The sequence below is a fragment of the Eptatretus burgeri genome, chromosome 8 (assembly GCF_056783735.1).
Source record: "Eptatretus burgeri isolate ZD-2024b chromosome 8, Ebu_testis_v1, whole genome shotgun sequence".
Taxonomy (NCBI): Eukaryota; Metazoa; Chordata; class Myxini; order Myxiniformes; family Myxinidae; genus Eptatretus; species Eptatretus burgeri.
The window spans coordinates 56,806,498-56,822,400 of NC_140968.1; the positions used below are offsets into that span (position 1 = coordinate 56,806,498).

At 43.0% G+C, this 15,903-nt stretch overlaps 1 protein-coding gene and 1 long non-coding RNA gene across 3 annotated transcripts in view; one reads left to right on the plus strand and one right to left on the minus strand.

Moving 5' to 3' along the window:
* LOC147021801 (peptidyl-prolyl cis-trans isomerase FKBP9-like) overlaps positions 1–15,903 on the plus strand; it is a 48,707-nt gene that overhangs the window by 28,827 nt on the left and 3,977 nt on the right. For both annotated transcript variants that reach the window (XM_085892167.1, XM_085892168.1), the window contains exons 6-8: positions 3,015–3,160; positions 3,908–4,097; positions 14,265–14,410. In XM_085892167.1, the coding sequence (XP_085748293.1) occupies positions 3,015–3,160; positions 3,908–4,097; positions 14,265–14,410 (482 nt within the window). The remainder of the gene's footprint in view (positions 1–3,014; positions 3,161–3,907; positions 4,098–14,264; positions 14,411–15,903) is intronic.
* LOC147021802 (uncharacterized) overlaps positions 1–15,903 on the minus strand; it is a 43,180-nt gene that overhangs the window by 18,800 nt on the left and 8,477 nt on the right. The window lies entirely within an intron of this gene.

The window sequence follows — 15,903 nt, forward strand, 5'->3', positions numbered from 1 at the left end:
AGATGGAGTCACGTTCTAATTGCACATTCTCTATAGATGTACTCACATTCTCACAGTTCATACTTTGACGGATTCACATTCGAAATGTACATACTTTATAGACGTACTCACATTCTAATTGTACATACTTTATTGATGTACTCACATTCTAATTGTACATACTTTATAGATGTACTCACATTCTAACAGTACATACTTTATAGATGTACTCACATTCTAATTGTACATACTTTATAGATGTACTCACATTCTAATTTTAAATACTTTATAGATGTACTCACATTCTAATTTTATATACTTTATAGATGTACTCATATTCTTATTGTACATACTTGAAAGATGGAGTCACATTCTAATTGCACATACTCTATAGATGTACTTACATTCTAACAGTACATCCTTTTCGACGGATTCACATTCAAATTGTACATACTTTATAGATGTACTCACATTATAATTGTGCATACTCTATAGATGTACTCACATTCTAACAGTACATACTTTATAGATGTACTCACATTCTAATTGTACATACTTTATAGATGTACTCACATTCTAATTGTACATACTTTATAGATGTACTCACATTCTAACAGTACATACTTTATAGATGTACTCACATTCTAATTGTACATACTTTATAGATGTACTCACATTCTAATTTTAAATACTTTATAGATGTACTCATATTCTAATTGTACATACTTGAAAGATGTACTCACATTCTAATTTTAAATACTTTATAGATGTACTCATATTCTTATTGTACATACTTGAAAGATGGAGTCACATTCTAATTGCACATACTCTATAGATGTACTTACATTCTAACAGTACATCCTTTTCGACGGATTCACATTCAAATTGTACATACTTTATAGATGTACTCACATTATAATTGTGCATACTCTATAGATGTACTCACATTCTAACAGTGCATGCTTTTCGACGGATTCACATTATAATTGTCCATACTTTATAGATGTACTCACATTATAATTGTCCATACTTTATCGATGTACTCACATTATAATTGAGCATACTCTATAGATGTACTCACATTCTAACAGTGCATGCTTTTCAACGGATTCACATTATAATTGTCCATACTTTATAGATGTACTCACATTATAATTGTCCATACTTTAGCGATGTACTCACATTATAATTGTGCATACTCTATAGATGTACTCACATTCTAACAGTGCATGCTTTTCGACGGATTCACATTATAATTGTCCATACTTTATAGATGTACTCACATTATAATTGTCCATACTTTACAGATGTACTCACATTATAATTGTCCATACTTTATCGATGTACTCACATTCCAACAGTTCATCCTTTTCGAAGGATTCACATTCTAATTGTACATACTTTACACATGTACTGACATGATAATTGTACATACTTTATAGATGTACTCACATTATAATTGTACATACTTTATAGATGTACTCACATTATAATTGTCCATACTCTATAGATGCACTCACATTCTAACAATACTTCCTTTTCGACGGATTAACATTCTAATTGTACATACTTTATACATGTACTGACATTATAATTGTACATACTTTATAGATGTACTCACATTGTAATTGTACATACTCTATAGATGCACTCACATTCTAACAATACATCCTTTCGACGGATTCACATTCTCATTGTACATACTTTATACATGTACTCACTTTATAATTGTACATACTTTATAGATGTATTCACATTCTCATTGTACATACTTTATAGATGTACTCATGCTACAATTATCCATACTTTGTAGATGTACTCACATTCTATTGTACATACTTTATGGAGGAGCTCGGTTGAAAAAAGATAACGTGTAATATTGACTATCACCAGGTGCCGTTTGTGGCCCTGTTAGCACATTAAGTGTAAACAAACAATCAAACAAACAAACGGACTCAAATGTAATTCCCTCTCTTCGGGGGAGGGTAAAAAGTTTGAACCACATTGACGTTTAACAGGAATTCATATGGTCAGGGATATTATGCTGACAGGCAGCTGGCAGGAGAGCTCAAAGGGTGCACAACCAGACATATGAGGCATGATCTGGGTTCGATTCCTGACCGACTATAAACTGTCAGATTGGTAATTTTACAGACAGGGAATTGCATCAACAAGTACACCGTCGGTTGGCGGGGTCTTTAAGAGGGATGTCGCTACTGTTAGCAATTACCAGTGCACATTAAAGATCCCATTATGCCTTACAAAAAGAGTGGGGCAGTGTTCTGGTACCTTGGCTAAATTCCAAATTCCTGCCATCATATTCAGCACCCTGCAAAAAAAAAAATATATATATATATATATGATGACCTCTTCATGGCTGGTTCTCAGCCACGGAAACTGGTAGAACCAATGCTCTTCATCAGATATGATCACGGATGATGATGACGATGATACTGGCCGGCAATAGGGCACAGGCAGACAAGAGATAATTAAAAAACAGGATCTCAAAGAAAAGAAAGGCCTGCATGAAGGAAGAGGTTTGAAAGGTGATGTTAGATTGATCACTTGTGGGTATGGGAGCTAACTGCAGGGAGGGATCGATTGCAATCTTCAAGCATTGGGAGAAAGAGAGGGCTTGGAACAACACAAGATAATTCTACAAAAAGACAAAAATGGGACAAGTTAGGATTGAAGGTGAGCAAGACAGATTGGACCGTACATGGTTAACGAGTGTGAGTGATTTGATGAACGTTTACTGATCCCTGGGCAGGCAAAGGTGCTTGATCTCAAACTTTTATCATTTTGCTGTTGTGTTTTTTTTTTTTATTCTGGTTTTTGTTTCCTCCTATTTTCTCCTTTCTCAATTCAATGAGGACAGCAGGATTGTGCTTTCAACCAAAAGTTTACTTTGCCATCAACATGACAGGCCTGGAATGACACCCTGATGCTGACATTGGTGGTGACGAGCTGGAGTTGTACTTTTGTGAACTGTTCGGGACAAACGTATAAATCTTTGTGTTTGCTGTGCACGCCAGTTACCTGAAGGACAAAACGTATGACACATACCTGGGGAAAGGCTACATCATTGCCGGCATGGAGGAGGGTTTGCTGGGAGTTTGTGTGGGCGAGCATCGAAGACTCACGATACCCCCACATCTTGCCTATGGGGAAGCTGGCATTGGTGGGTACACCACTCGTTTTGCACACGATGTGACAATGCGCTAACAACAAAAAAGTGTTCATAGTCCATTGTCAACAGCAGTCGTGCTAATATGCCTGGTGTTGGCTTAATGGTTAGGGTGGTGGGCTTCGGATCCTAGGATCCTGAGTTCAAATTCCACTCGGCTGTTGAAATAATACCAGATGGGGTTGACTCTGCCTGTCATCCTTCCGAGGTCGGCAAAATGAGTGCCAGCTTGCTGGTACACTGTATTGGAGTGGCGACTCATCCAGGATTGTGCCCAATAGTCAACGAGACTGCTTCGGCAGCACCAACACTCTGCATGGAGTATGGTCGATTTAGATGGATGGATGGAGTCGTACTAATAGTGGTAATAAAAGTGCAACTTCCAATTGAATATGCCTGGTGTTGGCTGAATGGTTAGGGTGGTGGGCTTGGGATCCTGTTCAAATCCTGCTTTGCTGTTGAATTAATACGAGGTGGGGTTGACTCTGCCTGTCATCCTTCCGAGGTTGGCAAAATGAGTGCCAGCTTGCTGGTATCCTGCGCCAGAGTGGTGACCCATCCAGGATTGTACCCAATCGCCAAGTAGACTGCTGAGGCAGCACCAACGCTCTGCACAGAGTATGGTCCAAATGGATGGATGGATTGTAATTTAATGATGGTTAATAAAAATGCTGCCTTTCAATGGCATGGCAATGGCCTGTATACATGCACCCACCTTGCTTTCTCGTCCTACGCCCCCAGTGAATAAGATTCCAGGATCGGCCGTTATAGTGGTGCACGTGCTTATGGTCGATTTCCACAACCCAACGGACAGCGTCGTCATCGAGACGCAGCACCTGCCTGAGCAATGCTCCCATCACGTACACAAGGGAGACTTTGTGGGCATGCACTACAATACGAGCCTGCTTGATGGTACCAAACTCTATTCCAGGTAAGGTAACAAAATAATTTTTGTAACTTATTTGTAAAAAAAATATATAATAGAAGGGAATTTTAACTCTAATCATCATGAAGAATGCAATCCTTCCCCTTTAGCCTGCACCGTTTCACCACCAAAACACGATGCATTTATAATGTATATGTATATATGCATATATATATATATATATATATATATATATATATATATATATATATATATATATATATATATATATATATATGTACCAGGCGGAGTGGCGTGTGCCTGTAATCCGGCTACTCGGAGGCTTGGGTTGGAGGATCACTTGAGGACGGGCCCTCTGCGCTGGGCCGCGCTATGAGAGGGTGTAGGGCAGCCCGGAATCATGGCGAAACCCAATCCTTATCCCTGTGTCGTAAAAGGTGACCAGGGTTGCGTCAGGAAGAGCATCCGGCGTAAAACCTATGCCAAATGAGTATGCGGATCATAACGGATGGTCCGCTGTGGCGACCCCTAACGGGAGCAGCCGAAAGATGAACAACATACAATATGTATGTATATATATATATATATATATATATATATATATATATATATATATATATATATATATATATATATATATATATATATATATATATATATATAGCGACAAATTTGGGAATTTGATTGCACACAACATTCAGGTTCCTTTAGTCAGCTATGTCGATAACTGCTTGTTCCCTAGACAGCTCACCTTTCATTGTTTAAATGTTCAGAAATCGATTGGATGCGCTGCGGATCGATTGAAAAGTTAGGGAACGAACAATGGAGACATCCCTCCCCCTCTTCTGCGAAGAGGAAGAAGAATCCTGCCGTCCCGTGACTCATGATGTCAACAACTCCCTCCCACCCGTGGTTGAGCGGTGGGATGGATCACGAGGGCATGAGTCACGCCGGGCGTGGGGGAGGGGGGGGCGGAGAAGGATAAGGACGAGATCCTTTCTTTGTTGGTAAGCTTTTTGATTCGGCAGAGAGTAGTCGTTCAGCAGACCTTCGGGTCCTGTTTGGCTTGGGTTAGGGTTGAGGCCTTCGGAAGCTTTTTGCTTCGGCTGGCTCAGTGAGCTTCGGCTGAGGTCTGGCCCGGGAGGAGGCTTTTTGGAGGCTTTTGCTTTGGTGGTTCAGTGAGCTTCGGCTTCTGTTTGGCTCAGGAGAGCTTTTTGCTTCGAGCTGCTTTGTTATGGAATGAAGTGGAGCCGGTTGCTCGGATTGAGCTGTGAGTGGTGGCTTCTTGTTGTTGATTCGAGGAGCTCTTTGTTCTCCATTTTGGTTCCCGGCTTGGTGCGACTCATCGACCTCTTCGTGGAGGTGGTTCCTCGGGGAAGCGACGCATCGACGGGAAGGATTGGCGCCTCGTCTCACCAGCACGTGTTGAGAAGCGGGGGAGGATTCGCGGGAGCTCGGGAAGGATCGCGGCTCAGCGATTGGATCCAGCTCGCTCTCGCTGGAGCCCGGGTCCGAACAACTTGAAGACCACACGAGGTGGAGATTGGAGATTGGAGATATAAATTGGAGATTTATACCGATTGGCAAGACAGAGGGACCGAGCTGGGAAGGATGTGCTGCAGGTTAGGGTGATAAAGGACGCAAATGGGAATGTGCTGACGAGCGAGGAGAGTGTGTTGAGAAGGTGGATGGAGTAATTTGAGGAGCTGATGAATGAAGAAAATGAGAGAGAGAGAAGGTTGGAAGAGGTGGAGATAGTGAATCTGGAAGTGGGGTGGATCAGTAAGGATGAAGTGAGGACTGCTATGAAGAAGATGAAAAGTGGAAAGGCGGTTGGCCCAGATGGTATACCAGTGGAGGCATGGAAGTGCTAAGGAGAGATGGCAGTGGGGTTGTTAACCAGATTGTTTAATAAAGTCTTGGAAAGTGAGAGGATGCCGGAGGAGTGGAGATTAAGTGTACTGGTTCCGATTTTCAAGAACAAGGGTGATGTGCAGAGCTGTGGAAATTACAGAGGGATAAAGTTGTTTAGCCACACTATGAAGTTGTGGGAAAGAGTAGTGGAAGCTCGGTTGAGAGGAGAGGTGACGATCTGTGAGCAGCAATATCGGTTTATGCCAGGAAAGAGCACCACTGATGCGATGTTTGCTTTGAGAATGTTGATGGAGAAGTATAGGGAAGGCCAGAAGGAGTTGCATTGTGTGTTTGTAGATTTAGAGAAAGCTTATGATAGGGTGCCGAGAGAGGAGTTGTGGTATTGTATGAGGAAGTCGGGATTGGTGGAGAAGTATGTGAGGATCGTGCAGGATATGTATGAGGACAGTGTGACAGCGGTGAGGTGTGCGGTTGGAATGACGGACCGGTTTAAGGTAAAAGTGGGATTGCACCAAGGATCGACTCTGAGCCCTTTCCTGTTTGCAATGGTGATGGACAGGTTGACGGATGAGATCAGACTGGAGTCTCCATGGACTATGATGTTCGCGGATGACATCATGATCTGTAGGGAGAGTAGGGAGCAGGCTGAGGCGAGCCTCGAGAGGTGGAGGTACGCACTGGAGAGAAGGGGAATGATAGTCAGTCGGAGTAAGACAGAGTACATGTGCGTAAATGAGAGGGAGGGTGGTGGTATGGTGCGGTTACAAGGAGTTGAGGTGGGGAAGGTGGATGGGTTTAAATACTTGGGATCAACTGTCCAAAGTAACGGAGAGTGTGGGAGAGAAGTGAAAAAGAGAGTGCAGGCAGGATGGCGTGGGTGGAGAAGAGTTGCAGGAGTGATTTGAGACAGAAGGGTAGCTTCAAGATTTAAGGGGAAAGTATATAAAATGGTAGTGAGACCAGCTATATTGTATGGTTTGGAAGCGGTGGCGCTAACAAAAAGACAGGAAGCGGAGCTGGAGGTGGCATAGTTGACGATGCTGCGATTCTCGTTGGGAGTGACGAGGATGGACAGGATAAGGAATATATATATATATATATATATATATATATATATATATATATATATATATATATATATATATATATATATTAGAGGGACTGCGCAGGTAGGACGGTTTGGAGACAAAGTGAGAGAGGCGAGATTGAGATGGTTTGGACAAGTGCACAGGAGGGAAGCAGAGTATATCGGGAGAAGGTTGCTGAAGATGGAGCCACCAGGCAGGAGAAGAGGAAGGCCAAAGAAGAGGTTCATGGATGTGGTGAGGGCGGACATGCGGGTGGATGGAGTGTCAATGGAAGATGTGGAGGATAGAGCGAAATGGAGACGGTTGATCCGCTGTGGCGACCCCTAACGGGAGCAGCCGAAAGAAGAAGAAGAAGAAATATATATATATATATATATATATATATATATATATGTATATATATATATATGTGTATATATATGCGAAATGGAGACAGTTGGTCCGCTGTGGCGACCCCTAACGGGAGCAAGCCGAAAGAGGAAGAAGGAAGAAGATATATGTGTGTGTATATATATATATATATATATATATATATATATATATATATATATATATATATATATATATATATATATATATATATATATATGTGTGTATATTATGGCACTGCAGCATTACACACATTGTATTACATTTACTACCCTGAAAGTATTAGAGGGGTGAAACTTTCAGGAGGGAGATTGAACGGGCAAACATTGCACACTGGACGTGTGGTTGTTCAATCGGCCAATGAAATGAACGCTGAGCACCCTCCTAAATAGGATTCCTGGAGCAGAGGCTTCACAGGGGCTGCTGGAGCAGGGAAACGTGCAGGTCATCAAGGAAATTTGATGGATAAGCATCCAAAATGCAAATAGATGATACTTCTGAAATTCCTGAAAGACAAGGACCATTTCCGACAAATATTTTTTTTATTGATGTTACTGTTCGAAAAAAGTACGAGTCACTGATTGATATTGGGTCAGCTTGATAGTCCATCCATCCATTGGGACCATAGAGGAGGAGGAGGAGGAGATTGGGACCATACTCTGTGCAGAGCATTGGTGCTGCCTAAGCAGTCTCCTTGGCTCTTGGGTACAGTCCTGGACTGGCCACCACTCCAACACAGGATACCAGCAAGCTGGTACTCATTTTGCTGACCTCAGAAGGATGACAGGCAGAGTCAACCCCACCTGGACTTAATTCAACAGAAAAGTTGGATTTGAACTCAGGACCCTTGGATCCCAAGCCCACCACCCTAACCTTTAAGCCAACACCAGGCAAAGCTTGATAATAATGTCATTTGAACTCCTGGCTTGTGGTGTAAGGAACTCAGGTTCAAATCCCATACGTACGTCCGTCATCTCCTCGTGCCCTTTCAATTCATTCAAAAAAAATATTGATGTCTCCTGATGTCCCCATCCTGCATGTGATACATGTACAAGTCGTTACTCTCACGCCATATCCTGAGAAACTATTCCACATTCAAACTACTCCCCTTTGGAGTCTCCTCCCTGTTCTTTCCATTTCGTATAAACGGTCAATCTTGTGGCTCCAAATTAAACCAAATGAAAAAGAGGATTTAGAAAAAGTGTTTTTTTCTGTAAACTGTCCAAAAGTACCGCTTAGCTTAATGATGACCAAACACCTGTATTTCGAAAAGCTTCACGAGTCGTCCTTCAGTGTCGGAGAAGATTTTTGTTTTATTTTTAAAGAGATGGGGCACAGCTTTGCAATCGCAAGAGAGTTCTACAAATTATGATCGCATGTTAAGGGAACAAAATGGTTCTGAAATGTTTCCGTTCTTGTTTGGGGAATGTAAATCTATGTGAGGGATTAGCTGAGCGGAACGAGCGAGATGGTCCCAAGTCGATATCGAACGGCTTGTGAACTTTTCACCACCTTCAACATCAGACCTAATGTGGCTGCAATGGATCTTTCTTTTTTCGACCTACTTTCTTCATGTAATTTTAATGAAATGTGTGTGTCGACGTACTTTAATATAGATTGTCCATTCTCAGATCTACTTATTATATGTACTAAACTACAGCAAGAATCTGCATTATTAATTTCTCCATCTTGTAATAATTGTATGTTCTTTGTAATTCGTTCAGAAAGTTACCTGCACTAGCAAATGTTATGCTTTTGTCTTTACTTGCTTATTCATCATTTAAAAAATTTAGTCATCATCAGTTTTACCTCAATTTATGATCCTTATGCCTGGTGTTGGCATAATGGTTTGGGTGGTGGGCTTTGAATCCTAGGTTCCTGAGTTCAAATCACCCCTGGCTGTTGAATTAATACCAGGTGGGGTTGACTCAGCCTGTCATCCTTCCGAGGTCGGCAAAATGAGTACCAGCATGCTGGTATCCTGTGTCGGAGTGGCGACCTGTTCAGGATTGTGCCCAATAGCCAAGGAGACTGCTTAGGCAGCACCAACGCTCTGCACAGAGTCTGGTCCCAATGGATGGATGGATACCGGAGTCAGGTGGTTTTAGCGAATTTACTGTTACAGAGCTGATATAAAACACAAAATTTGGCATGAAGCTTCCTAACCCTAACCCTAATCAATTATAGATGAGGAGCCCTCCTGAATTTGTTTTGGGTTTTTAACCTCATACTACAATCCAAGATGGCCGACGTTAATGATAAAATATCACCGATCTCAGGTTACCGAAGCCATAAGAAGGCTGCATAGTTTCCAAAATACAGGTTTTTGGGATCACTGAATCTGCTTTTTGACATAGTAATACTGCTGATACACTAATAATATCTACTCTCTCTATTGAGTGCAGCGTGTGGCTGCTGGTTGCATCATTGGTTGGGACGCGGCTATGCTGCTGATACAGTGTCCCCTTACCAGTACACTGGTACTCATTTTGCTGACCTCAGAAGGATGACAGGCTGAGTCAACCTCCTGGTGTATATTAATTCAGCGGCCAACGGGGATTGAACTCAGGACCCAAGGATCTCAAGCCACCACCCTAACCACTAAGCCAACACCAGGCTTTATAATATCTAGTGCTGTACTTCATTGAACATAATGACCACGCATTTTGCGATAAACTTGCACACTGTTTATCAGTACATGCTGTTTATCAATACACCAAATGTCAAACAGTTCTTATTCTCTCTCAGTATTGCAATCCAAAACATATTCAATGTCCTCAGCATCTCTGTGATGTCACATATGCTATATTATCAGTGCTTGGGTTGGTTGTATGAATTACATTTACAATTGCAAAGCAGTGAGTAATCAAGCTGGCTTTGTTGCAATTGCACTTGGAGCAGTCTCCTCCATTTGATCAACCCCATGCATTATTTGAAGACCTGGAATTGTCATCCAAACTGGCACCCATGATGCTGACACATTGGCACAGGCAAATTCCTGTCGAGGAGGAACAACCTTCTGTGTCTGTGTGTTGGTTGTCCACATTCCAGCTTGGTATACCACCCATCAGGTGTATTGAAGTCGAACGCTCTGTGTGTGTGGCATTCTGTTCGTGGAGAGATTATTGAGGCAGAATAGTTCCTTTCTTGTCTCATTGACAGAGTTCAAAGGACTAGATTTGTCATACAGGATGAGTCAGCTTCTCAATTCTCTGGAAATGATCAGAGTCTACATTCAGGACCTCAAAGAGGTGTCAAGCCAGAAACATGAATGTCTCTGTGATATCTGTGTAGGGTTGCCAGGCCAGCCAGTCTAACTTATTGCCCTTGAAGTTCGATGTGGTATCGTAGCCAGGTATTGCATGGAACACTGGTAGCGCTTACGATCTTGCTTCCCCGAGTCTGCCACAGAGGGCACTAATGCTTTAGAATCTGTAATTCTTGCCCATGCCAAATTCCACCCAGATGTCAGCCAAAGGTTAAGTTGTGGAATGTGGAATACGCAAGCAAGAATAATTGTACGTATTTGGAGAGTCTTCCTACCCCGCTGTAATGCAGGTGGTTCATGAACCATGACCCTTGTGTCAGCCTCCACATGATTGCAGTTTGGCATGGGACTGTTGGAACCTATGGATACCACAGATGTACAAGCTTTTTCCAGTGGGAAGATTAATTCTGAAACATTGGAGGTCAGAAAAGCAAACAGTTCCTTCTTGTTCTGCGGGTCATGGAGGAAGCCTGCCAACTTGATCTGGCCCGACAACTTTCTGTGCACCCCGTTCCCTCTCTTTTACTGGGTAGATGCCTTCAAACTGTCAGAAATGTATTTGTCCCACACAACATCCAACCTTGTGGCATCCTGCAAATTATTTTCCAGGTAAATGATAATTAAACACCTTGTCTGCATATCCATTGAAGGTGACGATGCTGGTAGTGAGCAAGCACTGGACAATGATGGCAACGTCCAGAACTTTGCAGGCATAATTAGTTTCCGGTGACTCAGGTAGTCCCGGCTGTTCAAAACATTTCAGCAGTTTCGACTTTATGTGTGGTAAATTGAGCTTACCAAAATCTGAGTGGGAAGATGGGAAGGACGATGTCATGGGAAAATAATTCCCTCAAATCACCATCATGGCCATGTTTGTAGATGTACAACTGGGCAAAAAGTGCCACATATTCACAGGTCAGGTCAGGACATGTGTAGGAGCATGCGCCAGAGCAGCGCGTCGCTGCGTCCACTTTCTGCTGGTACTCCAGGGGCCTCCACCTGGCCCATCACCATCTTATTAAGATGCCAATCAACCTGCTGCAACCACGAGGAATGTGGTCAGCCTGTTGGCCACCTCCACACACGAGGCTCCGTTGCTGACAGAATCTGGTGAGCAGGATCAGCGTCAGGAAAATGAGCCAAATGTTCATATAGCCACAGACACTCACAGACTATACAGGAAAAAAAAATGTCAGCTGTGTGTTCAGCGAGTGGTTGCTGAGACAGACTAAGTTCAACCAGCGATAGCCAATAATTCTCTGAAGAGACCTGGTACCGAAGGAGTTAAGTCTCCGTCTCAGATCCCTGGTCAGAGTCCAAGTCTCACATCCGTAGAGCAAAACTGAAAGCACCAATGGCCTAAAGACTCGGACTTTCGTCTTCCCGCACAGGTACCGACAGCACCACACTCCATGATCCAGTGAATCCATGACTCCGAACGCCAGGCCCAGACATCTGTTGACCTCTGGCTCACAGGCAGTAGACACATGAATATCACTGCCAAGGTAAGTGAATCTCTCCGTGACCTCAACATCCTCACCACAAACAGGCACAGACAGGATATCAGCATCCAAGATGTCATTGAAAGCCTGGATCTGAGTTTTGACCCAGGAAACCCGTAATCCCAGCGGCTCCGACTCCTCATTCAGCACCTCGAGGGCCCCCAAAAGGATATCCAGAGTCTCCGCAAAGATAACTGCATCGCCTGTGAAATCAAGGTCAGAGATCTTGACACTCCCAAACGATGCACCGCAGCTTGATTTCTCCGACATTCTCTCCAGAATCCAGTCCATACAAGCGGTGAAAAATGTGAGGGCCAATACACACACCTGATGAACTCCAGTAACAACTGGAAATAAGTTAGAGATGGAATCACAACACCTGACAGCACTCTCGGTACCAGAGTATAGTTCACGTATTCTGAAGCACTTTAATGTTCTTCCCTTGATGGTGCCTTGGGCTGATGTCTCCTGAGGAGGGTCAGATTATTCCTCTTGATTGGGTCATTAATAGAGCGGATGCAATATTAAAGTACATTCTTGATGAAGTCCTGGAACTGCTTCTTATGTGTCCTCCAGGATGTGCAATGCAGCTACTACTGACACATCTGCACAGTTGTGACTGTCAGGTGTTACCAGATCTGAGAAATCATCCAAGGGATTGTTCATTTTCCTGAAGGTGTTGGAGTCTATTGACCTGCCTCTAAGGGGTTTTCTCTGGAGAGACCATGCTTGTAGTTCTGGAAGTTCTTAGGGTTTTTGGGATCATAATAGCTGCTGCAGTATAGGCAGCTCTGGCCCTGAGATGAGAGCAATCTGGTTTTCTGTGAATCCAATACAACGACCTCAGCCTATCATGTGGCGGTTCTTCTGCTCATGAGCCTGGTCAATTGGGATTATAGAGCACTTGTTGCTGATCTTGGAAAGGACCCAGTGACATTGCTTCTCAAACTCATCCTTTATGGGTTTGGACAAGGACTTCATATCTTTGATGTGGACAGGCACCCACTTTGAGTAATTCACATAATCCAAGGCAAAGAACAGAGGTGTCAATTCCTCCAAGACTTCCACATACAAAAATAAATTATTTTGTCTGTGAGCCTAGATATAGATAATGAGGGTTTCGTATCTCAGGATCAGGTCCTCATGCATGAAGATAGGACTCTTTTTCAGCATTTCAGTCCTCCAAGCTGATGCAGACTCTTCATCTTTGGAGCCCTCAGAGAGCAGGAAAGCTTCTCGTTGGAGGATGTGGATGGCCAAGAGAGTGAGTTGGAAGGCATGCCAAGTGAAATTAAGGTGAATTGCCTTCAGATACAGACCTTCTTACGACTCACAGAACATGAGAAAATTAATATATCAGATTTGTCAGCCATCCTCAATTTTTTTTTGTTTTACGGATGAAAATTCGAAAAAACCGTCAAGATGGCTCCTTGACCGAAATTAATGAGGAACCCTTAAGGGAGAATCACGCCGAATTTGGCACTTTTATCCACATTGTAACAGTAATCTCGAAAAATAATGCCATGGCACCTGAATATATACCTGGTGTTGGCTTAATGGTTAGGGTGGTGGGCTTGGGATCTGAGGATCCTGAGTTCAAATCCCCCTTGGCTGTTGAATTAATACCAGGTGGAGTTGACTCTGCCTGTCATCCTTCTGAGGTCGGAAAAATGAGTACCAGCTTGCTGGTATCCTGTGTCAGAGTGGCGCCCCATTCAGGATTGTTCCCAATAGCCAAGTAGACTGCTTCAGCAGCACCAATGCTCTGCACAGAGTATGGTTCCAATGGATGAACCTGAATATTATTCTCGAATATAACAAAAATTCAGCAGCTACTGCTACTTCCATTCAGCATTGTGTAAAGCTCATTTCTGGCTTAAATATACTCTTATTAACAGAGAAAAACATTTGAAACGCTGATGAGAACAGCGCAGCTGCATTCATTGTGCAGAGGTAAATTCGTCGGCATCACCACACCTGTGCTATAGTATGATGGGGTTAGAGTGGGCATAGCACTTTTAGGATTACCCTCCTATGTTAGGTATCACTTTACAAGCCTTTTACATGATTCCTACGATATCAGAAACACATGAATCTCCCTCCTTGGCAGCCGAACCACTGGGTGGACATATGAGGCCATTGTTGGCAATGGCCAGCTAATTCCAGGCTTGGAGCAAGGCCTTGTGGGAATGTGCTTGGGAGAGAGAAGGCAACTCGTCATCCCTCCTCATTTGGGCTTTGGAGAGAAGGGAATCGGTAAGTACCCTCTTTCAATTTGCAAATTGTGCAACGCTCAAGTTTTCGTGAATCTGCTATCTTTGTGTTTGCACACCCTCTGCTTTGCAAAATGAGGCTGTTGTAATCCTGGGGAATTTTTGATGCAATGTGCTGCCTCTGCTTTATCCGTTTATGGATCGTTCTGCTTTCGCTGGCATGGTTTCCTCTGCTTGATAGTCCAGCAGCAAAGACTCAGGATCGAATGCCTTCCTCCATGAGAATTCACTTAGTTCTTGGGTTGTCCAAAAAATAAAAAAAATTGCATTTCACATTATGAACTGAAACTACAGATAAATTAACCATTGTGTTCAATCTTTAAAGTCACTTGGTTCAGTCTCGCCATGGTCTTCACCAACACACTGATTTTCATTGACATTATTTTGAGGGGGGTGGGGGTGAGTTGGGGTCTTGGGTGTGAAAAATGACGAGATTTTTTAAAATATCATGCTATATATCGTTTTTGGCCCCATCAATGGTGAAGAATCACTTTAAAAATTAAATAATCCTCGTATCCAGATCTGGATTAAGATCGTCACCAAAATCGAATCAATTCGTCCTTGCCACACACCCAACGCGTCCACCAAGTTTCATCCAAATCCGTACACAAATTTTTGAGATGTCGTGCTATATATTAGTTTTGCACTATCAATGGTGAAGAATCATTTCAAAAATTCTCAGATCCGGATCCGGATTTTCACAATCAAATCAGTTTGTCCTTGTCACACACCGAACCTGTCCACAAAATTTCATCTGGATCCGTCCACAACTTTTTGAGATATCCTGTACACAAAACAAACAGACAGACAAACAATCAAACAAAGACAGAAAGGGGTGAAAAGATAAAACCTCCTTCACCTTCGGCAGCAGTGGTAATTAAATGTTTCGTTTTTAAAAGTTTCTTCAACCGTTTTGTGGAGTGCTTGGTGAAGCCACTTGGCATGCCTTCTTCAAGCTTCAATCAATGGCAATACCACGGTTATACACCGGAGGTAGGAAGGCAAAATAAATTATATGATCACAATGAGTAAAAAATGTTTTCAGTTATTATGAAGTAATGAATCACCGCATCACATCGGGAATGCTGAGAGGTACGCATGCTCGCTCTCACCTGTGTAGCCTGGGTTTGAATTCCGACACAGCTATAAACTGTCATCCTGGTGTTTCACAGGCAGGGCGATTCATCAATGTGTGTGCCGTCTCTCGGATGGACGATAAACTGGGCGTCACATATGCCCGAATCCCTCATCCCTCTCCCTCACCCCTCTGCCTCTCTCTCTCCTCTGCATATCTCACCCCTCTCCATCTTTCCAATCCCACCCTCCCTTCTCCCCCCCTCCCTTTCCTCTCCCCACTCCTCTATCTTTCTCACACCCCACCCCCTCCCCCTCTGTTGAAGAGACTGTAGCATGCTCGAATCAGATTCAGAGTGAGATGACCAGAGGGGTGCAAACTGCATGTATGAGCAGGCAGAG